The sequence below is a fragment of the Condylura cristata genome, unplaced genomic scaffold (assembly GCF_000260355.1).
Source record: "Condylura cristata isolate star-nosed mole 26May11 unplaced genomic scaffold, ConCri1.0 scaffold00017, whole genome shotgun sequence".
In the NCBI taxonomy this organism is placed as follows: Eukaryota; Metazoa; Chordata; class Mammalia; order Eulipotyphla; family Talpidae; genus Condylura; species Condylura cristata.
In genome coordinates, this window is record NW_004567118.1 from 4,916,935 (window position 1) to 4,941,194 (window position 24,260).

Genomic DNA, 24,260 nt, shown 5'->3' on the forward strand with positions numbered 1-24,260 from the left:
AATCTGTTCTGGCCTCTAGCAGGGTCGCCCCGGGGCCTCAGAGCAGGGCTCCAGCCCCTCCCGTCTGATGACAGCGGCGATAGGGAAGCCGAGCCGGGCTGACGCACTTAACGATGGGAACAGCCTGGCCTCCCCTGCGGGCTCTGAGCGCTTATCAGGCCGAGGGCGGAAGGCTCAGGACGTCCCTGCCACGTCTCGGGCGCAGGGCCCAGGTGAGGACGCGGGGCGCGTTCGCCAGGTTTCCAGGCCACCAGGGGGCGCAGACTGGGCCTTCCAGGGCCCAGACTTTGGGGTCGCACCGGTCTGCGGTCTTTGACCCGTCTCCCTGCCCACGCTCCAAGCCCTTCTGGGGGCGCCAGACAACCCAAGTCTGCTGGTCCTGCTTGGCGCTAGGGTACCAGGTGGTCAAGAGGCCAGGGTGGCCCCCTCCTGCCCTCCGAGGTGGAAAGTGGACTGTGCCGGTCTATTCCATGGTGTCCGGGGGGGACCGCCTCCCAGTCTGGTGGCCGGCCCTGGGGAGGGCAGCGGCCCCTACAAGAGGCCCCTGCCTCGGGCATGTCGCCCACGCCCTCTAGATTGCCCCAAGGGTAAAGTTCCTCCTTGGGCCAGGTTGGAACATGAGTCACGGCGACAGCTGCAGGGGTCACAGACAGGAACATGACCGTCCCCACTCTTCCCCGACAACCCACCCAGGCTCCCAGGGCAGGGAGGGTTCTGCCTGTGCCCAGCCAAGGGCTGATTCCTGGGTCTAGCCGGATTCAGAATTGAGGAAGGTCAGCCCTGGGGGCACTGACCCTGCACAGCCAAGGGCAGTCCTGGTGCCAGACCCCACCTTATTCTCCATGGGATCATTTAGACAAACCCTGGGTGCCAGCTGGCTTGTTGGGCACTGCCCAATGCCAGAGGGCTGGGCACAGAGGCCAGGGCATCGCAGTGAGGGGCAGAAAGGAGACTGGGCAGATAACCTCCCTGCTCACAGCCCTGTCTCCGTTGTGCCCCTCCCCCCAAGCAGGGGGTGTACCCACCATTAGCTCTGCCATATTTAGCTCAGAAGCAGGGACTATTCCCAGAAGTGAGCACAGGGGACACCAGTGAGCTGGCCCCCATAATCACGAGACAGAATTCTGGAATATTCTCGAGCATTTATTGCAGACTAACTGAGGGTGCTAGGGCCCCACCCAGCCTCTGCCCTCTTCACGTCCCCCTCCCTCCCATCTCCAAGCCTCCTCCCAGAGCCTTCCAGACCCCCTTATCCTTCCTCCCCCCCTCCCTCCGGTCCTCTGAAGCTGAACCTGGACCGGGGTCACTTCTTTTGCTCCCCCCCAGCAACTCCTGTCTCTTCTCCTGGGGTTGCAGGCCCTTGGCTCCCCAGCTCCAGTGCCACTGTCTTTCTTCCCTTCCCCTTGGGAACTCAGGGAACCAGGCATCCTGGCCTCTGGCCCCTCTGACCCTAGCCCCCAGTTCTGGGTAAACTACAAAGCATCCACGGCCGGCAGCTCCTTCCCGTGGTCCTAGCCAGAAGCGCCGACCCAGGGCAGGTGGAGCCGAGTCAGTCCCGCTCAGCCTCTCTGTGCTTCCTGGGACATGGAGCGGGACAGGGAGCGGCGAAGGGCACCAGGCTTGCTGACGGGCATCACTGGGGGCAGCTGCTTGGTGATCTCAGCCACATCCTGGCGCTCTGCACACTGGCCACCGAGGGCTAGCTCCAGCTGGATGGGGCTCTCCTCGCGTTCCTCCGCGGAGGTGCCCACCTTGGTGGGGGTGAAGATGGGTAGGGGCAGCACCCGCTGGTAGGGCAGCAGGTACTCCTGCAGCCCGCGGCCAAGGATGCCCATTCGCATTGTCAGCCAGGGGGAGCGCTGCACCAGTGCCTGGCACTGCCCCTGCTGGTGGTAGGTCTCATGCCGCGCTGTGTCCTCCTCGTGCAGGGAACAACTGGAAGGAGAGGGGAGAGGACCCTCAGCTCCTGGGAGCAGGCACCCTCTAGTCTCAGACAGGGCAGGGGCTCCCTGGTGTTCCCGGGACCGGGACCTGGGGAGCAAGAGGGGGGCTCTACCTCCCCCACACCCAGAAACTCCTCCAGGCTGTGCCCTCACCCATGAAAGCTGCGGGAAGGTGCTCTAGGGGAGGACAGGGCACCAGTGGGCCGCTACTCACTTCTCCTCAGGCCGTGTGGACAGCGTCAGATCCTTCCATTCAGCCCAGAAGGCTTCTCGGCGCTCTTGGTTCTCCTCCGACACCTGGCAGCTCAGCTCCAAAGCGGCCATGGTCACTCCTGCAGTCAGGGCTCTGCTCCTTCCGGGCCCTTTAAATAACCCCACCCCTCCTCCAGAGGGGCTATTTTCAGCCCCTCTGACGTCAGAGGCTATAAGCAGAGCCCAGGTTCACTGATGGGGGATTCAGCCCAGAGCGGGGGTTGGGGTACCTGGACTCTGGCTGCCCCCAGGCCCCGGGTTAAACTTTGAAAAAGCAAGATGACTTAGACGGGCCAGGAGTCCTCACAGTGACCCCCCAAGTGATTGCTGCTCCTCAGACACTGTCTGCCGCCAGGCACATGTCCAGCCACGTGCCACTTGGCACCTGCCCTCTGCCCCACCCCTCCCCCCGTGGCAGGGAGGGCAGCACTTGTTGTAAACAGAGCAGGGGATGCAGGAACCCAGGCCCCTCTGGCTCTGAACCAGGCCTCCCTTCCTGCCCCTGCCCCCTTCTGCCTGGCTCAAGGGCACAACCCAACCCATGCCCCTCAACAAAAGGGGCAGTGCCCTCAGGTCCTCGGGCATCTGCACCCCAAGACCTGGCCTCCAAGTGCCACCACATGTGCAAGGGACTGAGCCGCACACCAGGCCCCGGCCAGCGTTCACCTTTCCCCGCCAGTGGTCTCAGAGGTGGCTCCCAAGTTGGGCCAGCCAGGGTGGTGGGAACTGGGGGGAAGCTGCCTCCAGACTCCCCTCAGTACCCCAGGCTGCAGGAGATGGAACCCAGGGGTAACGATGAGTGGCAGCCAGAAGACCAGACTCGAGCGCCAAGTCAGCCATAAATAGCTGTCACTGGGGTCAGCCTCTTCCTCTCCAGGCCTCACTTTCCCAATTTTCTGGTGGCAGTGGACTGACCAGAGGTGCTCCACGCCCTGCCAGCTCCAACGTGCCATCTGGCAAGGGACTGGCTCATTCACAGCAAGAGGGCCCAGCACTGAGAGCTGCAACCCACGGTGTGAGAAGCTGGCACACAGGGTGGCAGGTTCTGGGCAGACGGGCAGGAGGGACAACAGAGCGAAGGGCAACAGAAAGGCAGAGCTGAGGCCCTGGCGGGGCTGCGCGGGGCACCTGGCAGCTGGGAGGCCGGGGCGCCCGGGGCAGAGCTGCACCCTCTGTTACGGGGTTAGAGGCCTGGCAGCTTTTCACCTCTCAGCAGCCCAAGACCTAGTGAGTCTCCGCTTCACGCGGCTCAGGCCCACACACCAAGCAGCCTGGGGCCAGGCTCCCAGGCGCTCCGCGAGGGTGTGGATGGAGCGGAAGGGGAGCGGATCCCAAGAGGCCGTGCGCTCCCTGGCCAGGCCCCAGAAGTGCCTTGATGGCCCTGAAGTGGACTGGGCACTGCTGTGGGTACCGCCCCATCGGCCCCTCCGCCCCCCACTCGCAGGCTGGGGACCTCAGCCTGACCTCCCCTTACCGGAAGCCGGCCAAGGGGTGGGGCGTCCCACCAGCCCTCCGCCCAGCTGAACCACCCCACAGAGGAGGGGGTTCCAGGAACCAGCTGGGCCTCCTGTGGCCTCAGAAGCCCAAGAGGGCACTGAGGGACTAGGCGGGGGCTCCTCCCCACCCCCAGAGTGCTGCCCCCTCCTTTCCCTCAAGAGGCCAGGCAGGTGGCGCGATCATGTTGGTTCTTTTTTCCCCCTTGAGTTCATGTTTTTTATTGGCTCAAATCACAAAGGTCTCCGCGGAGGCCCCGGAAGGGAGAGAACCTGGGAGAGGCAGAGGCTCATTGCCGGCACCGATCACCCCTGCCTGCCACCCACTCCCCCACAAGTGCATGTGGAAAGGTCCCAGACCTTTGAAATCCTGAAAAATCATGAGAATGCAGGTGAATGAAAGGGCTCCCGCACCCAGCACACTGGGGGCTGGGCTGCCCTGACCGCCGTCCTGCCCTGGCCGGTGCTCCCCGCCCAGTCTTGCAGGCTCCTAGTCCCCTGGGGGGCAGGGACAGCAGAGCTCCTCTGGGAGACAGGGGCGCCGTGGAGACACCAGCAGCAGGGCCCCGCGGTCCAGCCCGCGGTCCAGCCCCGGCTACGGGCACCAGGTGGGAGGAAGCCCCGTCCCCACTGCCTGAGGCCAGTCCACTGTGGGCGGCAGAAAGCCCAGCTGGCCCACGCCGGCTCTGGAGACCGTGGACGGGCCCCTGGCCGGCAGCGTGTGCCTAGGCCCGGGCCCCCAGCTCTCCGATGCGCTGCCGCAGGTGGAAGGCAAATTCAAACATGGTGGCTGCGAGGCTCTGGTGGATGAGGTACCGAGGCAGGCGGCCCTGGGGGAAGGTGAGAAGTTCCAGGAGGGTCCACCCCCAGCAGGGGGCCCCCCTCTCCAACTGGTGAGAGCAGGGATGCTCTGGGCTAGACTGCAGGCGCAGTGCTGAATGCAGCCTAGGCCACTGTCTCCCCTCAGCCCTGGCAGGAAGAACATGCTGCGCCAGGTCTTGGCACGGGCCACATAAACAGACCAGACCCAGGAGGGCTGGGCCAGCTGCCAGCCAGCCGTCTGGGGGCCTCAGGGGCCAGAGGAAGAAGGGGGAAGCCCACCGGGCCATCCAGAAGCTCAGGGCGAGACGGTCACCTGGACTCTGATCTAAATTTTAGAGTAAGGTGGAGCTCAGGGGAGGCGCTGTGCTGGCAGGGAGGCCCTAAGGTTATGAAGCAGAGTCCCCCCCTCAACCGAGCAGCTCCAGCACCCCCACCTTGAGATCTGTGTTCAGGATCCAGATGAAGGTGCAGACTCGGGGGTTACTGGTCGACTTGAGCACGATGAAGCCCCCAGGACCATTCTCTCCCCTAAGGAGAGAGAGACCACTGAGGGGAGCTGGGGCGACCTCCCCATCTCGGGCCCATCTGGGACAGCAGGTAGAGGAGGGAAGGGAGGTACTGTGCTCGTCTAGGACTCAACTGCCCTCTGAGCAGGGTCCAGACAGGTGGCCCAGAGGCCACAGGATACGGTCTTCCACCCCCAGCCAGCATGTGATGCTTGAGTCCTCCTACGACAGCCGGAGATGCGTGCACCAGCCCCGTGGCAGGGAGCACCACCTTCCCCGCCCTCACCCACCCTGCCAGGGACTCCGAGTCCCGGCTGTGGGCCTGGGCTGGGCGGACACAGCCCACCTCCGCCCAAGCCAGGGAGCAGTGCAGTGGCGGTGGACTCCGGGAGGGGGCGCCGCACAGGAGGTGGTCAGGGCCTGGGCTGTCTGGGTCACTCGCCATGGCCAGTTCTCCACTAAGCACCCTAAAGCCACTTCCTCAATAAGGAAGTTAGCACCCAGAGAGCCAAGAGCCTGCCTTCACCCAGCAAGTCTAGTGGTGCTGAGCCCAGGGCCCCCCTCAAGGGCAGAGCTCTCTGCACAACTCCATATGGAAGGGAAGCGCAGGGTATGCGGGAGGAGGCAGCTGCAGCACTGCAGCCTGAGATTAGCCCCAGGCAGCAGGCGGCTCCTGCTCCTTTGGGAGACCCGAGTGCTCCGGGAGAAACAGGCAAGGCCGGGGTGACAGGTGGAGGGGACCAGGTCCCCTCAGGCAGGTAGAGCTCCACTCAGCTCCTGGCCTGCTCCAGCCCTGGAGCGGCCCATCTGGGCATCAGTCCCAGCCTCCAGCAGACAGAGCAGCAGGGGGAAAGCCCAGCAGCCGGGGGGCCGGGAGGCGGCCTGTTGGGAAGCCGCTCTCAGCTCGGTGCACAGTACCTGGCCCTGTTCTCACAGCCGGCAGGGGAGGGGCCGGCAGGGCGCCGAGGGCAAGGAGCGGCTCACCTGACGTATTTGTGCGAGGGGGGCTTGGCACAGTGGGTGGTGGCGATGCCTGATGACAGGTACCGATCCCTGCGTCGCTCGATGCGACGGACGTTCACAAAGTCCCTGGAGAGAAAGGGTTAGGTCACGTGCCACGCCCGAGGGCAGGGGGCCTGCAGCGAGGGGGGAGCCTCACCTGGGGGAGACGACACCGCCTGCAGCCCCCGCAGACACGTCGTAAGAGACGAGAGTGTTGTCTTCTACTCGCTGCAGGATCTGTGGTCGTCAGGGAGACATGAGGCGGTGCCCACCCCAGGAACAAAGTCCTGGCACCCCAGGAAACCTCCAGGCCATGCTCCTCCTATACAGGTCCTTTGCTAGGAGCCATTCTCAAGGTCAGGCCCTGGGCCGGCTCCTACAAACGCCCCCTTCCCACCTTTTGCCTCTCTCCAGGAGCCATCGTTAGCTTTGCCCCAATTGCACAGACAGGGACGCTGAGACAAAGCAGGTCAACAGTATGCCCTGGTTCCCTGGGGGTCAGAGGCCATCTGACCCTCCGTGTGGCCCTGCCTCTGCCCGAGGGTGGCCAGCAGGGCCGGCCACTCACCTGGCAGGCGGTCACCGTCTTGTTCCACAGCACCATCCTCTCGGGCTGCAGGATCACCTCCTGGTACACCAGCTCCGCAGGGCAGGGCAGGAAGGTCTGGGCGGGGAACACAAGGTTGGGCAGTGCCAGGCACCCGCTCTCCCCTCCCAGTGGGGACCCAGCCAGAGGCCTCTTCCAGGAGTCCCCGACAGCGGAGGCTCTGGGACGCCGGCCTCCCTCGCTCACCTTCAGGATGTACGTCTTGCCATGAAAGGGAACCTCGATGGTGTACACAGTGTCCCCATATTCCTGTGGCAGGGACAGGAGGGTGGCCAGGTGGGCAGGTGGCGGGGGAGGGCGTGGGGTTGGGCTGGTGGCACAGGAGTGGGAGTCAGGCAGGGCGGGTTAACAGTTCAGGGTAGAAAACACCACGAATTTGGGAAGAGCTGCGCAGCGGCTGAAGGACGATGGTGCGCAAGGAGAAGCGCTCCGGGGATCAAGTTAAAAGGCGGCAGCACAGCTGTGGCCGTGACTGGGGGTGTGCCCCGGCCCAGGAGCGCGGCCAGCGGCACAGGCCAGGAAGTGGAGCCACGAGCAGGCCTCCCCTCTGTTTTCCAAGCTCTCTGCAATCTTTTCAGATAATGCTGTTTTGATCATGAAATAGAACACCGGACACAGGGCAGAAGCCTGGCTTCCCCTTCAAAGCTTGGAGCCAGGGAGCAGAGCAGCAGGGCGGTGGGGGGCGCAGAGGGGCGGGGGGTGCCCGGGGCAGGGCGGTGGAAACCGTCAATCCAGCCCCACCTCCTGCAAGAGGCCAACCCCAGGCCCCTCTGCTGAGGCGAGACCCAGTGCAGACCGTACTGTCCTTGGGCTCATTTCTCAGGCCTCAGAGAAGGGAGCAAAAACTCCCAACGCGGGGGGTAGGGTGGCAGGGAGGGTTCTTACGTTATTCTTCTCGAACTTCCAGTTCTCCTCCTGGGCCAAGATCTGGTCCACCACCGCCGTGGCCTCCTTGCCCTGGCGGATGTACTCACGCTCCTGACCGGGATGGGAGGCGGGAAAGGTCGCTCTAGGCCTGCACCCCACCTTGCTCCTGGCCCATTCTTTCCCTGAATAATCCGTACCCCTCTCAGACAAGCCTAACCTAGCCGGCATGGGCTCTAGGCTGGACTCCTGGGCCCTGCAGGGTGCCAGGGCCGGAACTGCAGCTTGGAGGCTGCCTGGGCGGCGGCATGGGGCTGCCAGGAGACTGGCTGACGGCAGGGTGGATGCTTAGCGGGCACCGACGGGCATGTGGGCAGCCTGAGGTCAACCTGTCCACCCCGGCCGTGCCCAACAGTGGCCCTTCCCCTGGGTGTCCACTCTAGTAGGATGGGGGTGGGCAGACAAGTACCTGGGCAGAGAAGCTCTTCTTCCCAACTTCTTCATCTGATTCATTATCAGACCCTGCAGAAAACAAGCAGGGATGACAACGGAAGGGCGGGAGAGTGCGGGAGGAGAGGGGTTCGGGTTCGTGAGTGCAAGGATGCCGGGGGAGAAGTGTGTGTGGGAGAGGGTTGCTGGCTTTCCCCAGGGAGCTGATAGAAGAACAGAAAGAACAGGCCCAGCCTACCCAGCTCCTCAGAGAGCCCCTCCCTGAAGGCAGCTTCCCCCACCAGCAGCCCTCACCTGCGAAGGATTCAGGGGGTGAGTAGAACTGGCCCTCGGACAGAGTTCCAGGGAAGAGCAGAGGTCCTCGGGCAACAGCAGCCTGAGCAGCGAGATACCCTGGGGAGAGGACGCGGGAAGCCACTGTCCCAGACTGAGGGCGGCGCGTGCCGGCACCCCCCACCCTAGGGCCCCCCTAAGCTCCTGGAGGCTGTTCGGAGTTGACAAGATAGCTCAGAACTGTCTCGAAACTGATTCTTGTGCCCAAACTCTTGTCTCTTGGGGCTGGGCTGGCCCCTCTGCGCCCCCTTGCTCCCCGCACTCACATCGCTCCTCCTCAGCCTCTTGGGGGAGGACTTTGAAGTCAAGGAACCAGGTCTCCAACCAGGCAAGGACAAAGGAGACGATGGGGAGCAGGTAGCCGAACGCCCCTTTGTTGAGCAGCTGTGGAAGGAGAGGGCTGAGCGCCACGGAGGAGCCCCGGAGCCCTCCTCGGCTACCGACTCTGCATACACCCCACTCCTGGCACCAGCTGTTTGGGGACCCTCTGTGACACATGGCTGACATATGGCTCTAAGGTGGATTAATGAGTTCTACAGCACAACAAATTCTGTTTTTGGGGTTCCGGGGGGGTTAAGTGGGGGAAGCCAGTGAAAGGACTCCTTGGAAATAGCAAACGAAAGCACTCTCCTTCCCTCCACCCTGACAACAGGGGCAGACACCCCCGAAGAAACACCCCTTAGGAGAAGCCCATCCTTCAGGCCTGATGCCCCCAGACCAGCAGGCCCCGGCCACTGACCTCAGAGAGGATGACCTTGACGATGAGGAACGCACTGGACACCAGCGTGGTGACCTGCGCAGGAGAGCGAGGGCGTAGAGCCGGAGATCGGGGCTCGGGAGGGAGCGCTCCGCCACCCCACCCTGCGCCAGCCCTGCGGGGCGCTACAGGCGCCAGGAGAGTGGCATCTTACCGCAATCACCCACCAGTGCCGGAGCCGCAGCACCGCGTAGCCCAGGAGCAGACCCGAAAAGCGGAAGAAGGCCAGGACCTAGGGACGGGGAGACCGCGGAGGCAGGCTGACTTCTCCCGGCCGGGCACCCCACAGGCTGCGCCTGACTGGGGAGAGGCCCAGTCGCTGCTTCTTTGGGGCGATGTGGATTTCCCCTTCTCAGACAGGGTCTTTGTCTTCCCCTCCCACTGGCGTGCTCTGCAGAGGGGCGCTCTTTAGGAAGCTCTGAAGCCTGGGGGCACCTTGAGAATGGGCACCAGATCCCCCTGACCAGACATGTGTGTTGCAGAAAGACCTATCAGCCCTTCTTCCTCTCGGCCCCCAGCCCCCCCCAACCCCCAGGTCCCATCAGACCACTCACAAAGATGTCAAAGAAGGAAGTTTTAAAGCTGTAGTGGATGATCTCCTGCTCCAAGTTCTTCCGAATGCCTGTGTTCGTCTGCAAAAGGACAGTATAGAACAGCTCTTGGGGAGAACCAAGTCCCGGGGGCTCCCTTACCTTCTGGAAGGGGGAGCATGTAGGGGGGAATCTGGAATTGCTAAGCCACTGCTGAGGGAGGCCCCCCAACGCACCAAGGGAATCAGCCAAAGGCCTGAGACCCCAGGCACAATGTGGGCCCACAGCCCAGAGGCAGGGCTGGGCTCCAGCGCCCAGGCTCATGGGCACCGGCCCCGGGCGGGCGGCCATGGAGCAGCCGCGGTGGCGCAGGTAGGCAGGGCCGGAAGACAGGTGCTAGGCGCCTGCACTCACATAATCTCTTCTCCCTCCCATACTGCAGTGTTCCATCTTCCCAGCCAACATCCATCTGGGGTGATAGGGGCTGGGGGTGGGCAGCCGCGTCAGACAGAGCCCCAGGTGCAAATCAATTGATTAGGTTTCTGCTTAATGGGCAGAATCCATCATGCTGCTGGAGAGGATGGTGTAGCAGAGAACAAACAGATATGCCCTTGCCCTAGCCCCCACTCCAAACACCCACACTTTTTTACAGGGACCCCAAAGACCGTGGCCTGGACTCCAGTGTCCAAGGATCTGGGGAAGGAGGGGGTCTGGATGGACACTGAGAGCCAGACTGCAGCCTGACTCCTCAGGAGGAATGGGGTCGCAGGCCTAGGCTTCTGCAGGTGGGGTGTCAGCACCCTGGAGAAGGGAGGACACAAGGGAGCCCCAAGAAGAAAGACCACAACCACCGAGACCAGAGCTTCCAATCTCTGAATCTGGCGGGGAGGGGATTGGTTAAAGGTAAGGGTGTGGATCTCAGCTGAGCTGAGTATCTGGAGTTTATATAAAGCTTCCAGAAGATTCTGATTCTCAGGGAGGAGCGAGCAGTCTGGACAATCCCCTGCCTGACACTCAAACCTCTCCTGCATTCCCCTCTGTGTGCCTCTATCTCAAAACTACACTGAGCCCCCCAAGGCTGATACCCCACCCCTGCCAGGGCGGGACATGCACTGTGGGCCAGGCTGCCTCTCCCCCCCTGCCCCTCAAGAGAGCAGTCCTCTCTCGGGTCTCCATCCTCTGCCCCTGTCCTCACAGAGAACGCTCCCACCTCCGGCACCAGCCGCCTCGGCACTCAGGGCAAGTCCTGCTCCTGGCCTGGCCGGGCTCTGCCAGGGCCCTCTTCTCCACAGCCTGGCGGGGAACTACCAGTACACACGCTCCAAAATGCACAAATGAGACCGCGAAATTGAGAACAAAGATTTAAAAAAAATGTTAATTGTCCACCAACTAAAACATCATACTAACACTACCAAGGATCCATTCGCTGCCTACCACGTGCAACGTCACAAACTCTACTAATATGGAATCTGCATTCCGCAGCTCCGCATTGCACGTGCGAACAATGTGGAGACCAGCAACTCTCGCTGGCCCCCAGTCTGCAAGCGACTCCGAGCTGCTGCAGCCGGTACAGCCAATCTCAGAAATAAGATGCTCAAACCTTTTCCACTGACGCTTCCTGGTGGCCTCAGGGTAAATCTTAGCCCTAGCACCACATCCCCGGCCAGGGAGTGGCCCACAGGGCCGGCAGGCCTCTCCTCACCCGCCCGCGCCCGCTGCTCCCCTCAGCAGTGTGTTTCGAGAGATCCGCCTGTTCCGCTCCCCACTCTGTCTCTGGTGAATCTTCTCACGCCCCCAACTCTGACCTACACCCCAGCTCTTCTATGCAAAATAAATAAACCTTACAAGAAAGGATAATTCTTTTTTTTAAAATTCTTTTTTCACTTCTTTTCTGACAAGAAAATATGTACTGAATAGGCATGTGGGTGACATTTAGCATCTGCTCTGATGCTCTGATGCTGGGGAGCGCCCCCACCCCAAGGGCGCTGACACTTCCTGGGCCTCAGCCTCTGCATCCTAGACCGGTGGCTGCCAGTGCAGCCCCAGGGCACGGAGGACATGACCCTGCCGAGCTGGCCGCGCCTCTGGCTCACACACCCAAACCAGCATATCCTCTTCGCCCCTACCAACAGCCCCTCTGCCAACACCACGCTCCTGCCAACAAAGGCATCGTCTCCCACTCAGACCTGGGCGAAGGGCACCTGCCACCCACCACGCCGCCCCGCTTGGCAGGGGGCGCATGGGGGAGGCTGGGTCTCTTCCTGAAGCCACAGTTAGTGCAGAGGCGGTGCTGGGCTGGCGGAGCCTGGGTGCCCGTCCCGGGGCCCCGTCGGTGAGCGCAGGTCTCGTCCCTCGGCCAGCTGGAGAAGCACTGACCGGGCAGAGGTGCAAACCCTGCACTGACAGGCAGCTGTCTCCAGGCCGCTAGGCCGCGTCCTACCAAACCCCAAGTCAACTGGGGGACACCAGAGGCGTCTCATACACCGCTTTACTCCCTACGGTATCCCCTGCTTTTAGCATGGTGCCCAGGACACAGTAGGCTACAAAAATGCGAGGTGAGTGAATGAATGGGCCAGAGGGCAAAGCAGGGTGGAAAGAAGACTAAGCTAAGGTTTCAATAGCTCAACCAGAGCCCCCAGGACCCGCCTCTCAAGAGTGTCCACTAGGGGGCAGTGTGGCCAGAGGTCAGGAGGGAGAGTCCTGAGCCAGAGGGCCTGGGGTCAAACCTTCTTCCGCCTGCTTGCTGAGGCTTTAGACAAATAACCCAGCCTGCCTGAGCTCTGTTTTCCTCATCTGGAAGAAGACACCAGCCCCACTGAGAAGGGACAGACCCCCACCCCTCCACACACCCCCACCCCGCCCCAGGCCCCACTCACGTTCAGCTCGATGATCCAGAGCAGGGAGATGAAGAGCAAGTCGAAGGTGACGAAGAGGCAGAAGGTGCGGCGGACATCAGAGATGGCGCGGCGCTTCTCGGGAGGCGGTGGGAGCAAGTGTGAGGGGAGGCTCTGGCTGTGGGACAGCGAGGAGCTGAGGGAGGCCACAGCCGGCAGGCTGCGCTCCAAGTCTCGGGCCAGCTCCCCGGACAGCTTGTTCATCCTGGTGGCCCCAGGCGAGGCGGGGAGGACGGGCCTCAGCGGCTTGGCTGCGGGAGGACAGAGGGCTGCGAGGTCAGGGCCTGCAGGTCTCCAGAACCTCCTGCCCCGGGCCCATTTGCTCCCAGACACACCAGCTCACCTCCACCCCAGGCCCTGCTCAAAGTGTGCTCTCTGCCAAATCCCTTCCAGAGACCCAGCTGGGGTCCAGCACCCCTGCCAGGCTGTCCCCGTCCCACCCCACCCTCAGAGGCCCCAGGTTCACCAGTGGAGGCCAAGGGGTGCAGACTGCTCCAGTCAACCCAGCCCCAGGGCTCAGCCTCAGTCAGGGCAACAGCCTCCCGGCCTGCCCCACCCCAGGAGAAGAGGGCCCCAAGCTCTGTTCTTTGTTTTGCAAGCACAAAGCCACATTCCCTCCCAGCAACCCGCCCTACCCTCCCACCCCTAATCCATGGCACTGGGCAGGACCTCCGGAGCAAAGTGAGAATCTGAGCTGGAACCTGGGACGGTGGTATGGAGGGACAGTATCTGGGTCCCCTGTCGCTAGCACCCCTCCTCACCCCACACCATCACCCCGAGGCTGCCTCTCCCACCCTACAGCAACCGCTTCTCCACACACCAGTCAGTTTCAAAACATAATTCGGGTCCTGCCATTCCTGCTTACAACCCCTCAAAGCTCCTCACCCAAGGCCCTAGGACAACAGCACCCCCTCCCGGCACCCTCACCAGAGGTCTGGGCGGTCTGGGGTGTGCCACTGCCCGGCTCTTTCCACAGCTCCTCTGAGGCTACCTCCTCTTAGCCCCAAGGGCCTTCCTCTTCCTCAGGCCTCTAAATGCAGCAGCCTCATCCTCCTTGGACCCAGCCCTCTAGGGTAACTGGAACATTCTTCCTGTCCTTTCAAACAGCAATTTACAAGTCCCCTCTGCGGGGAGCCTTGCCTTCCTGTCCTGTCGACCAGGCTCTGTGATGGGGCTTTGCTTTCTTCAGGGAACTCAGCTCCATCTGAAGTTCTCTTACTGATTGTTCTGTGTAGCCCAGGCCTCAGTGTAGGGCCTTGGTGACCCCCCTCACCTAGCACCTAGCACAATGCCTGGCATCTAGTAGGTGCTGAGTAACGGTCTCAGGCCCCTCAGCTCTATATTAGGCAGCAGAAGACAAGGTAAGTGCTAATGAGAGTAACCCTGGGCCGCACCCAGAGCCCCGCTGCCCACAGGGCAGCATGCCCGCGGCCCTGTTTCACGCCCACAGGGATGGTGCCTCCTGTTTTACAGGTGAGACAGTAGGCTCAGGGTGGCAAACAGACTCAACCATCCCTTAACCGTCTGACAGACCAGAGACTGTGATTCTCATGAGCCCTCGGGGGCCCTGGGTCACTCCCACTGCCACAGTCCCCTGCCGAAGGTTCTGCCCCACTGGTGTGTGACATTAGGCCCACAGAGGCCCGTTCCCTGGAGGGTCCAGTCCAGAGCCAGAGAGGTGCTGATTCAACAAGGGAAAAAGGGGGCTTGAGCTTCTGGGATCCATCAGGACTCTCTCTAAGTCCTCTCAGATTTGGGGGCCCGGGGAAGGGAAGCCCTAGATGCCTCCCCAATCCCAGGAAAATCAAGATCTAACCACTCTCCCCTCCTACCTCGCTCACTGGCGCCTCCATATCTCTGCCATGTCAACTACCTTCCCGGGCCCCCTTCAAGCGCAAGGTCTAGCACAAACACCCAGTTTTCGTCCAGCAGGTTCTGCGCGAGCCAGCTCATGCACCCCTCTGCCTCCGTGCAGGCCCCAATGGATAGGAGCTGACTGTTGTCAGCAGAGGCACCAGCCCAAGGCCATCCCCCCAGTACCACATTCCCGGGGCCTCCATGAAAAGCTAATCTAGAGGGTACTGAAGGAAAGCTAGTTGAGCTCTGGAAGGTGGCACTCAGGAGGGCCGTGACAGGTCTGTGGCGAAGGGACCCCGACGTCCCAGCTGGGCCTGGTGCCAGACGCCAAGCCAGCGCATCCCTCAGTGTCAGGGCAGCCCCAGGCTGTTGGCATTTCTTGGTATCTGACGGCCTCCTGTGTCCCTCCAGCCTGCCCCCTCTCCTCTGCACATGTGGCTCTGGGTCTCCCTCCAGCCCCTCCCCCATCAGTGAGTCTTCTGCCCATCGGCCCCTCTGCCTTTCTCCGTTCCCCCCTTTCTCTCTCCCTCTTTTCCCTGTCTGCGACACGTGGCTGCCCTCCTCCCAGTCTGCGGGCCCCCCCCCCCCACCGTCTGTCTGTCCCTCTGGCTTGCTCCCTCCCTCCCTGGGGACAACACTTGGCAGCAGCTTGGGTGTGAGACGCACTTGAGTGGCAATGGCACCGACACTCACACACCCAGACATTCCTGTTGAGGCGAGAGACACGGATGGGGGCGAGAGCAGAGGTGTCGGGAGCCCGGAAAGCTGCAGACGCGGGGTACGCGGGAGTCAAGCACAGGGGCTCCGAAGCAGGATGGGCGACTGGCCAGGAGTCCGGGGCCGGCCACCGGGAGGCAGCTCCGTCCCTCCCGTGAAGCAGCGAGAGCTTCTGGAGAAGGAGCAGCAGTGGGGACTCAGGAGCCCTGAGGCCAGCCTGGGCAGGCGCTCTGACTCTGGCCAGTGCTCGCCAGGCCTGTGTTTCTCTATCTGGGAAAAAAATGGTTTTACAAAACCCCTTTTCAAGTACGGGACACTTAAGAAAAAGTAAAACCTTCCATGGAACTCCACCTATACAACATGCGCACACACGAGACTGGGCTCTGTCGCAGAAGGCGGCCTTCCTGCAAACTCCAGGGTCACCTGGGTGCAGTTTGGAAAAAACAAAACCAAAAAACCACAGCTCACTCATGAGTCCAGGTGGCCCCGCCCGCCCCACGCCGGAACACCGTCCTCTGGCCCTGGAGGGCACAGCGGGCGCTGCCAGCCTGGCACCCACCTCCTGAGGCGAGGGCGGCGGGAGACAGCGGGGCCGCCGCCCAGCCCCCGGGAGCAGCACCCCTGCCAAGCCACTGCCCGCTGGCAGCCGCCCTCCCAGGGGCCTTCAGAGGTGTCGGGAGTGGCGCGGCGCGGCGCGTGCGGCGTGAACCGCCTCCGCCGGGCTGGCTGCGGGCTTGCGCCCGTGTGCTGGTGAAAGCGGCACTGCGAAGGCAGGGGCAGTGCGAGAGGGGGCGGAATCAGCGGTGTGACCACCCCAGGTTGGAAGGGAAAGGGGGTGCGGACGGCTCTCACGTTATTTTAACGCTTGAGGCAAAGGGAGCCTGGCGAGCGTCCCACACCGCCACCGCAGGCCCGGGAGAGCTGCGCCAGGCCGGACTCGGGGTGGGCACCGGGAGGCAACAGACCCTGGAGACTCAGGCCGGCTCGAGTCGCAGTCTGCGCTCACTAGCGGGGGTCCGGGCCACACAGGCGCACTGCAGACCATTTCCTTTGTTGCATTAAACAAAGGCAACAATGTACTAGATGCACAGAACTGTACACCCCAAAATGATGGAAACGGTAAACTGCGTGTCCTGCCTAACCGGCCACGGTAAGACCGGTGAGGACAACTGCTCCCTTCTAGCGCGAGCCTTTGTGTCTGCCGGGTGGAGGAGTGTGGGCGCTGGGTCAGCGGTGGTTAACACGGAACCCGTAGGTGGCGAAGCCAGTCAGGTGAGGGGAAAATGCAGTGGAGGCAGGGGTGGGGTGCACAGTGGTGTATAATAAAGTCATCCCCAAGGGCCGGGGTTCAGACCTGAGCGCCAGGATGCACACGGAGTGTCCTAGCCACCCTCGGAGTCTCCAGGTCAGAAGAGAAAACCAAGCTGATCCAGCACCAGGCAAAGGTGAGTTCCCAGGCTGGGAATGGGCACAGGAAGTGGGGGCTGTCCTGGCTCTCTGCACAGACTTGGGGGATGCTGGGACTGAGCTCTGATACTCCCTACCCCTTCCCAAGGGTACCCAGCCCCACCGCAGTTCCAGGCTCCAGTCCCCACTCCCAGCTCTTAGAGGTCAGGGTACAGCCCTCAGTGACTCCCAGGCCAGAAGTTCTAGTCACCCCTCTGCAGCTCCAGCAGGCATTTCCTGGCCAAGACAAGTCTGCAGTTGAACACCACCACGTACTGGTCATGAAAGTCGGAGGCTGCCTCTGGAAATTGGGGGTACCTGACCCTGGGTGGTCTGGGTGTCAAAGAACACAACAGCTGCGGAACAGTGCCTGGCACTCAGTAACCTCTGCCATCCGGCCACCCGAGTCTTCTCACTCGGCCCCACCTCCCAGCTGGCCTGGCCACACAGCTGCACTGGAACCCTGCGTCAGGGGGACCAGAAGTGAGCCAGTTCCTTGCCCAAGGCCGAGTGGGAAGGCTCTCACCACTTCCTAGCGCTGGAGTCCTCAGGAAGCCTAGCGCTTCCCCCACACCAAAGGGGCTTCCCAGTGGGGTCACTAACTCCGTACACATCAGGAGGAATCAGTGAAGCCAAGGAAGAACTAGACTCCAACCCAGGAGAGGGCTCAAACCTCAGACTCCCACCTCATGGGTCCTTCACCTCTGCCTCAGTTTTCTCCTCTGCAAAATAGGGATAACAGCACCAACTTCTTACAGGTGTTAGAAGGACTAAGTGGGGGCCCCCCTGGTGGCCTAGGGGTTAGGACTCAGTGCTGTCATTGGTATGGCCTAAGTTCGATCCCCAGCCAGGGCACAGCAGACCTCTCCTGTCTTACCCGCTGCTCCCCTCAGCAGTGTATTTCAGTCAATGGGCCTGTTCTGTTCCCCACTCTGTCTCCGGTGATCCTTTCACCCCCTGCACCTCTGACCTACACCCCAGCTCATCTATGCAAAAATAAACTAAAAAAAATAAGATGACTAAGTGACTGATTCAATGCAATGGCCCAAACGACTCTGACAGACAGTGTTCATGAGTTAGGCAGCGTAACTTCCCTGCCTCTTCTGTAGAGGAAGGTGCAGAGGTGTGTTCTGACGGCCTCTGTGACATGGCTTCACCCCAGCCCTTTAGAACGCTGGGCAGTCTGGGTTAGTCGCCCTGTCAGTGCCAGGTCTGATGGAGAATCCAGACCAGTGGGAGGCAGAGACTCTGGGTGTGGAAGAGGCTGGTCTTGGCCCTGCCCTGCCACGGGTCAGCCTCGGGGGAGCTGCCGTGAGGAGGGTGGAGAACAGAATAGCAGGCCTGCAGCCCGTAAGAGGGGCTGGGCAGTGGCCCTTGCAGGCACCTTCCAGAGGTCCTCTCCTTCACTCACCACACCTCTACCAGTTACAGGGCTGAGGGTGGGGTGGGCTAACCCCAAGGGGACATGGGCACCCCCCTGGGCAGGGCTAGGAGCTGCCTCCAGTCTTCGCTGGCAAGGGAACACCTGTCAACAGACTCCAAAGAGTTTACAGGTCACCCTCCTAGGGCGAGGGAGTCCTGTGTCCTCCTTCCACATTTAAACCACCAGCCAATCCTGCTGGCTCTCACTTCAAAATCCAGCCAGCGTCTGCCCACAGCGCACCACCACCGCATCACCCTGTCTGAGCCATCATCTCTCCTCTACAGCTCTCTGACTATCTCCCTGCCTCTCCCACAGCTATTCTCAGCACAGCAGTCAGAGGGGTCCTAGTAAAAGCCAGGCCATGCCCCACCACTGCCCCAAACCAGTAGCTTCCAGCTCCCTCAGAGTAAAGGCAAAGCTCCCCACAACCTGTAGGCCTCCCCTCCCCGCTGAACTCTCTGCTCCAGCCACAATGTCCCCCTCTGTTCCTCAGAAATAGCAAGCACGCACCCACCCCAGGACCCTTGCACCTGCTGCCCTCGCTGCCTGAAGCTCTCTCCCACATCTCTGCAGCTGCCTGCACTGTGATCTCTATGTCAGTGTCCTTCCAGGGAGGTCTACCTTGTACTCTCTCTTCAGCCACCACCACCCCCCACCTCTTTTCTCTACATTATTCTTCACAGCACTCACCATCACAGATGTATTATCTGAGCACTGGTCTATGCTGCTGACTGTCTTCTCCCACTGGAAGCAAACTTCACAATAGGGACTCGCAGTGCTTAGCTCACTGCTGTGTGCCCAGCGCCCAGACCGTACCAGGCTCACAGTTGAAAGACGGCTCATTCCCTTTCCCACAGCAGCACGGGCACAGGGCACAGTACACACTCAGCTCCTCCCTGTCCAAACCACCTGGCACGGAGTTGGACTCCACTCTCCGCTGGTGGATGGCTCTGCCCAGAGCCCAGCACCCTCCCCCAGTGGGCAGGGGACACTGGTTTCCTGGCCACCCTCAGGCAAGATCATTGGTCCCCTCCCTTCCCTGAGAGATTGGTTAAATTCCTTGAGTAGGGGGCCTCCCTGGTGGCGCAGGGGTTAAAGTCTCTGCACTATGAAGCTGTCACCAGCCAAAGCTGCACAAGTTCATTCCCCGGCCAGGGAGCTACACACATGGCACGGCAGACCTCTCCTGTCCACCTGCTGCTCCCCTCAGCAGTGTACTTCAGCAGATCTGCCTGTTCTGCTCCTGACTCTGTCTCTGGTGAATCCTCTTACCCCCCACCCAGACCTCGGGCCTGCACCCCAGTTCCTGTATGCATAAATAAATACATAAAAGTAAAAATCTTTAAAACAAATTCCTTGGCTAGAGAGTCAAGGAGGAGTAAAGACTCCTACCTCAGAGCCCCCAGCACCTTCCCCACCATGGGAGTTGATGCCTCTCCCCTATTACAACCCACCCCGCTGGCTGCCACTGGGCACACCATGGCTGCCTCCCGGCTCAGCTCCCTGTTTCCTCATTCTGGAGCAACTCCTCCCCTCGAGTGGGAGACTCTTAACTCTTCAGAGCCCAGGTCAAATGTCACCTCACCCTAACCCTCCAGGCTCCCCAATCCCAAACCTCAGGACTCTGGCTCTTTGCTCCCCAACCCACAGCTAGACTCGGGGCTCCAAGCCAACTCTTCTCGAACCCACAAGGCCCAGGTCACAGTGCTTGGACATGTACACGTCTAGTAAGCTCACTGACCTATGGATCTGTATGCCCACCCTGAACAGCAGCAGGGGTGTGGGTCTGGGGGTGGACATCAGACTTGGGAGTCGAAATCCCAAAGCCATTAGGCTTATTAGGCTGAGTGTCCTTGACGACCGAGTGGCACTGAACCTCAGTCATGTGAGGTGTGAAATGGGGACAGGAATGTGCCCAACTCAAGAGCCGTAGAAGGATTAGAAATAAAGGGCCTTGCTTAATCCACAGTAGCTCGTGCTGGTACGGGGCACGGCCGGAGTGTGCGGCTAGGGCCGGCCGGCGCGTGGGTGACTGGGTGACGCCTGCCCAATCTGAGAGCTTAGTGCCTGCGGGGGGCCTGGCCTCCGCCAGCCCCGCACATTCCGTCCCCCATGACTCGGATCCCGTCCCCCATGACTCGGGGCTCGGGGGCGCAACATCAGCCTTAGCGCCAGTGGTTGGCCAGCTGACCCCAACCTCTTCCCACTCAGAGGGTCTGGGGAGTTCCCTGGAGTGGTTCGGGGTTTAAGGCGACGAGAAAGGGGCAGCAGGGACAAAAAAGATGTCAGAGTTGAAGCTGCATTCCATTTCTCCTTTCTTTCTGGGGAAGTGGAAAGGGGAGCGTCAAATCAAAACAGAAGCTGCATTCGTCACTGCGCCCCCTCCCTGGCCTGGGAGGCGCTAGCATGCAGTCTCCCGGAAAGCCCTCACGAGCTGAGACCCACTCAGCCCTCCTGCCCTAGCACACGCCAGGCCCCGTGAACACTGGGGGTGCCCCCAGCTCTGAGTCTGTGGCCCCCCGGCCCACTCAGTAGCCCTCTCAGTGCTACTTGGAGAAACAGGGAGATAATGAGGTCAAGTGCCCAAGGTCAGCATAAGGTCAGTGGAAAGGACCAGCCCTCTTCCAAGCTCAGTCGGTCCTCTCAGCCCACTCAAAGGAAGACCCCACAGGGTTGGGGATGGTCAGCAGACTCCTCCCCAGGCCAGCCCTCACTGACACAACAGGGTCAGCCTCTTCCCTGCCAGAAAAGGCCCAGTGGGCCCTACAAGTGGGCAGCTGGGATGCCCTCCATGTTCTCCGTCCACTGACGTGACAGTTGCGGGGCTAGGGCCCTGACACAGTTTTTGCGAGACAGCTAAGGACCAGAAGTCATGAGACAGTTGAAGTCCCTGCTGAGAGACCGTGATCTTCCCCTCTTCTGAGTCTCAATTCCCTCATCTGCAAGGTGGAGCCAACAAGCTTGAACACTCAGTGGCATAAGGACAAGCGGCCAGACGTATAGGAATTTTGGTGTTCCCTGCACTGCCCCCATGAAACAAGTCGAGGTTTGTGAGCTTTAACACAGTACATGTTCCAAGTGCCCACAGCACACCAGACACTGTTCTGGTCCCTGGGACACTCAGGGACACTGGGTCTGGGAGCCAGGACTGACAAATAATGCACAGAGCCACGCTTGATGAGTGCTTTCAAAAAGAGCTAAGAATCAAAGGCCCCAATGCAGTGACATCTGACCCAGCCAGAATGAGTGAGGTCAGGAGAGTCACAGGACGGGGCATCTACCCCAGCCTTGAAGAATCAGCTTCCATCAGTTAGAGGCAAGAGGAACAGGCCTGTCAGGCAAAAGGGCAAAAGCCCAGAATCTGGTCTAAAGCCCAGGCCCAGACACAAGCCTGCGTGCTGACTACCCCAGGGGGCCTTCCCCCAAACACCAGGTACCAGGCCTGCAAACCTCCCCAGGGAACCAGCTCATAACCCAAGGGGACAGCTCCTCATAGTCAAGTGAGGGAAGGAGCCCTTGCCTCTGCCCTCCGGTCCACCTTAGCCCCCACCCCAGTCCCTAGAGCGCTGGTCAGAGAACCCAGCGCACCGTTTTCTGAGCCCACCCAGGCCATCCCAGTCTCTCCCTTCCTCTGCTAAGCTCATCCTCCCACTCCTCTGGGAAACCGCCCTCGGTCTATGTCTCCTGCGAGTTCCGAGTTCCATGTACATCTGTCTGGAATGAGGTTTGCTGTGTACAGTGACCCATTCCAAGAAACTTTCTGAGCAGAGTGACTTCAAGTCTGGGTCTTTTGAATTCTCATTTAAAAAACTCAGCTCCTGCTCCCAATGCCTCACCCACCAGCATTTTATTTGTTGACAAAGAGCCAGGTTCTGGGGTAGGGTGAGAAGTCCTTATACCTATCCTTAAGCAACTCATGAAGTTCAGAACCAACCGCTCTCCATGCTCTTCCTATGAGCATCAACAGGTAACATACAGCTACTTGTACGCACACACTGCTTTGAAGGCCACACGTTGTTTCCTTTAACCTTCACAGTGACTCTGTGGGGCAGGGACATCACTGTTTCCATTTCAGAAATGAAGAAATGAAGGTACCATTTCTTCATCAAGAGCACCAGGTAGTATCAGTAGACAGTGAGACACAGACCTAGTCCTGAACAATCGCAGAAGTCTGATTCGGGAGTCTGCATTCTCAACCATCTGCTGTATGGACGGTGCAGCAGGACACAGAGGGGCGACATTCAGCCTCGGGAGGTGGGGAAGGTGATCCAGTGGCCCTGCTGCCCGAGTGGACCAGCAGGACAAGAAGATGGCCTGGCAGGCAAGAGGAGAAGAGGCCTTTCGGGCAGAGGGGCTGTGGTGTGTGCAAGGCAAGGAGACCTGAAATAACAAGAGCTGGGCAAGCACTTTACGATGCACACTGGAGATTCACAGGGAAGAGGTGAGTTCACGGAGGGCTCTGTAAATTGTGTTAGCGATTCAGCTTTTCCCCATAAACACTGACTGGCAAAGGGTTTTAAGCAAGAAAGTAACACTACATGAGACTTGTGTTTTGAAATCACAGGAGTTACAATTTGGAGAATGGGGTGCAGAGAGCCATAACTAAAAATTGCTGGGAAGCCACTCCAATCACCCTGGGGAGAAACACATCTAAAGAGGGGTAAGAGAAGAGATGAGGTGCAGACAGGGTTGGAAGCATGTTGAGGGAGCTAGCTGGGACGGGCACTTTTTAGATGTGGGAATTAAAGGAGAAGACATGTGTGACAATTCCCAAGATTCTGGCTGGGATGGTGTGGAGGAGGAATGATGGGTCTGCAGGGGGAAGGCCACTTCCAGTCAGACACCAGCCGAAATGGCGCTGAACAGCCAGGGCAGGTGTCCGGGAAGGGGCTGCGCGGAAGATGTGAATCTGGGCGTCTTTCGGGTATTTAGGTGACTCAGTACCGAGGGTAGCTGGCAGAGGAAGCCACCCAGCTGCAGTGCAGAGAGGCCGGGCAGGAGGAACAATGGGAACCGGGTCTTCTACTGTCAGAGCAGTAGGAAGAAAATAAGACACTGAAGCTGAGAAAGCCAAAAAAGGGAAGACGCGTCAACTATGTTAATTAGGAATAAATGTCACTGGTGTTATGCACTTCCGAGAACTCAGGAAAGAGACTTTAAAGAGCCCCTTTGATGTCAATTAGGAAGTGATTCGGTTCCAAAGGAAGTGGGGGAGACCGAACGACAGGGAGACGCAGACCTACCGGAACGTGTAGGAACATTTTCCTCCTCGTTCTGTTCTGGGGTCCCGACCCCTCCCCATATTCAGCGCCCGTCCTTAGGACCCCGCCACCGTGCCTTCGCTTCTCCCCTCACGCCACGAGGGAAGTTTGGGGGCGCGCTCCGCCACAGCCTCACCCGGTCCACCTCGGGTGGGCCGGAACGCGGGGGATCGGCGCCGGAGACCCCAAACCCGGCGCGGGGCGGAGCGAGGCGGCGCAGAGGGGGCGGAACCTAGGACGCGGCGGCTGTGGGGAGGGTGGGACGGAACCCAGGACGGACACCGGGCGGGGAGGCGGGCTCCGCTGGGCGCACACAGCCCTGGCTCCGCCGCCGGGACCCACCTGCTCCATGTCAGCCACAGCCCGGCTCGTCCTGCCTGGGCCGCAACCCGGCTCGGAGGCCCCGGCCGCGCCTCTGAGCGGAAGGGGATCTCCCGGAGGCGCCACTTCCGCCGCGGAGCCGCCCCCGGGAGCGAACCGGGAGGCGCGGAGCCCAGTGGCTCCGCCCCCTGGCCGCAGCCTCCGCCCCCAAGCTCTGGGCCCCGCTTCCAAGGGCCGGAAGTGGGGGCTACAGCGAAAGTTGGGGCCCAAGAGGGCAAAGAAGCCCGGGGCAACTAGCCACTGGGTACATCGGACTGGCGCCCTAGAAGGGAACTTCACGAAGGGAGGCTGTGGGGGTGGGGGGGACCCATCCTTGGGAGAAATCCACAAGTCTTGACGGAGTGCGGTCCCCCCACCTGCCTTTTTCAGCCATCCCTGGCTGCATCTGGACTTCTCTTGTGCTTCCTGAGAGTGCTCCCAGTTTATCTGCAAGAACTACTACACTTGGGCCCTCCCCCGTGGCACAAAGGGTGAAAGATAGCACTATGGCGCAATCAGCAGCCACTGCAGCACCCATCCCCGGCCAGGGCGCTGGCCCACATGGCGCAGCAGACCTCTCGTGACTGCCCTGCGCCCCTCAGGGGTGTATTTCAGTAGATGTGCCTGTTCTGCTCTCCACTTTGTTTTTGGTGAATCCTCTCACCTCTTACCCCAGTTCTTGTATGCATGAATAAATCTTAAAAAAAAAAAATAGTAGACTAGAGGCCTAGATATAGGGTTCA

The 24,260-nt window shown here is 60.8% G+C and overlaps 2 protein-coding genes across 3 annotated transcripts; both read right to left on the reverse strand.

Moving 5' to 3' along the window:
• Nucleotides 1-1,130: 1,130 nt before the first annotated feature.
• Nucleotides 1,131-2,356, reverse strand: TCAP (titin-cap). The gene is made up of 2 exons (XM_004684248.2): nt 2,158-2,356; nt 1,131-1,935 (listed from the first exon to the last, which is right to left on the reverse strand). Exons 1-2 carry the CDS (start codon nt 2,265-2,267, stop codon nt 1,560-1,562), a joined length of 486 nt encoding a protein of 161 aa, XP_004684305.1. The 5' UTR covers nt 2,268-2,356; the 3' UTR covers nt 1,131-1,559.
• A 1,522-nt stretch (nt 2,357-3,878) lies between these two features.
• Nucleotides 3,879-23,601, reverse strand: STARD3 (StAR-related lipid transfer (START) domain containing 3). Of its 2 annotated transcripts, none has more exons than XM_004684249.2 (15): nt 23,500-23,601; nt 12,436-12,704; nt 9,584-9,661; nt 9,184-9,261; nt 9,012-9,065; nt 8,539-8,656; nt 8,234-8,332; nt 7,959-8,011; nt 7,511-7,603; nt 6,812-6,874; nt 6,587-6,682; nt 6,176-6,255; nt 6,001-6,105; nt 4,945-5,038; nt 3,879-4,518 (listed from the first exon to the last, which is right to left on the reverse strand). In XM_004684249.2, the coding sequence occupies exons 2-15, from the start codon at nt 12,655-12,657 to the stop codon at nt 4,414-4,416; spliced, it is 1,338 nt and encodes a 445-aa protein (XP_004684306.1). In that variant the 5' UTR covers nt 12,658-12,704; nt 23,500-23,601; the 3' UTR covers nt 3,879-4,413. The 2 variants fall into 2 exon arrangements, with proteins under 2 accessions (XP_004684306.1, XP_012581914.1); XM_012726460.1 differs by lacking the exon at nt 23,500-23,601 and adding an exon at nt 23,140-23,330.
• Between the last annotated feature and the right edge of the window lie 659 nt (nt 23,602-24,260).

Excerpts from the sequence above, each read along its gene's own strand:
- TCAP (XM_004684248.2), bottom strand. The coding sequence starts at position 2,267 with ATGGCCGCTTTGGAGCTGAGCTGCCAGGTGTCGGAGGAGAACCAAGAG. Across the intron at positions 1,936-2,157 it reads TCCACACGGCCTGAGGAGAA|TTGTTCCCTGCACGAGGAGG; the intron begins GTGAGTAGCGGC and ends CTCTCCTTCCAG.
- STARD3 (XM_004684249.2), bottom strand. The coding sequence starts at position 12,657 with ATGAACAAGCTGTCCGGGGAGCTGGCCCGAGACTTGGAGCGCAGCCTG. Across the intron at positions 8,012-8,233 it reads ACCCCCTGAATCCTTCGCAG|GGTCTGATAATGAATCAGAT; the intron begins GTGAGGGCTGCT and ends TGTTTTCTGCAG. Across the intron at positions 7,604-7,958 it reads AGAAGAGCTTCTCTGCCCAG|GAGCGTGAGTACATCCGCCA; the intron begins GTACTTGTCTGC and ends CATCCCGGTCAG.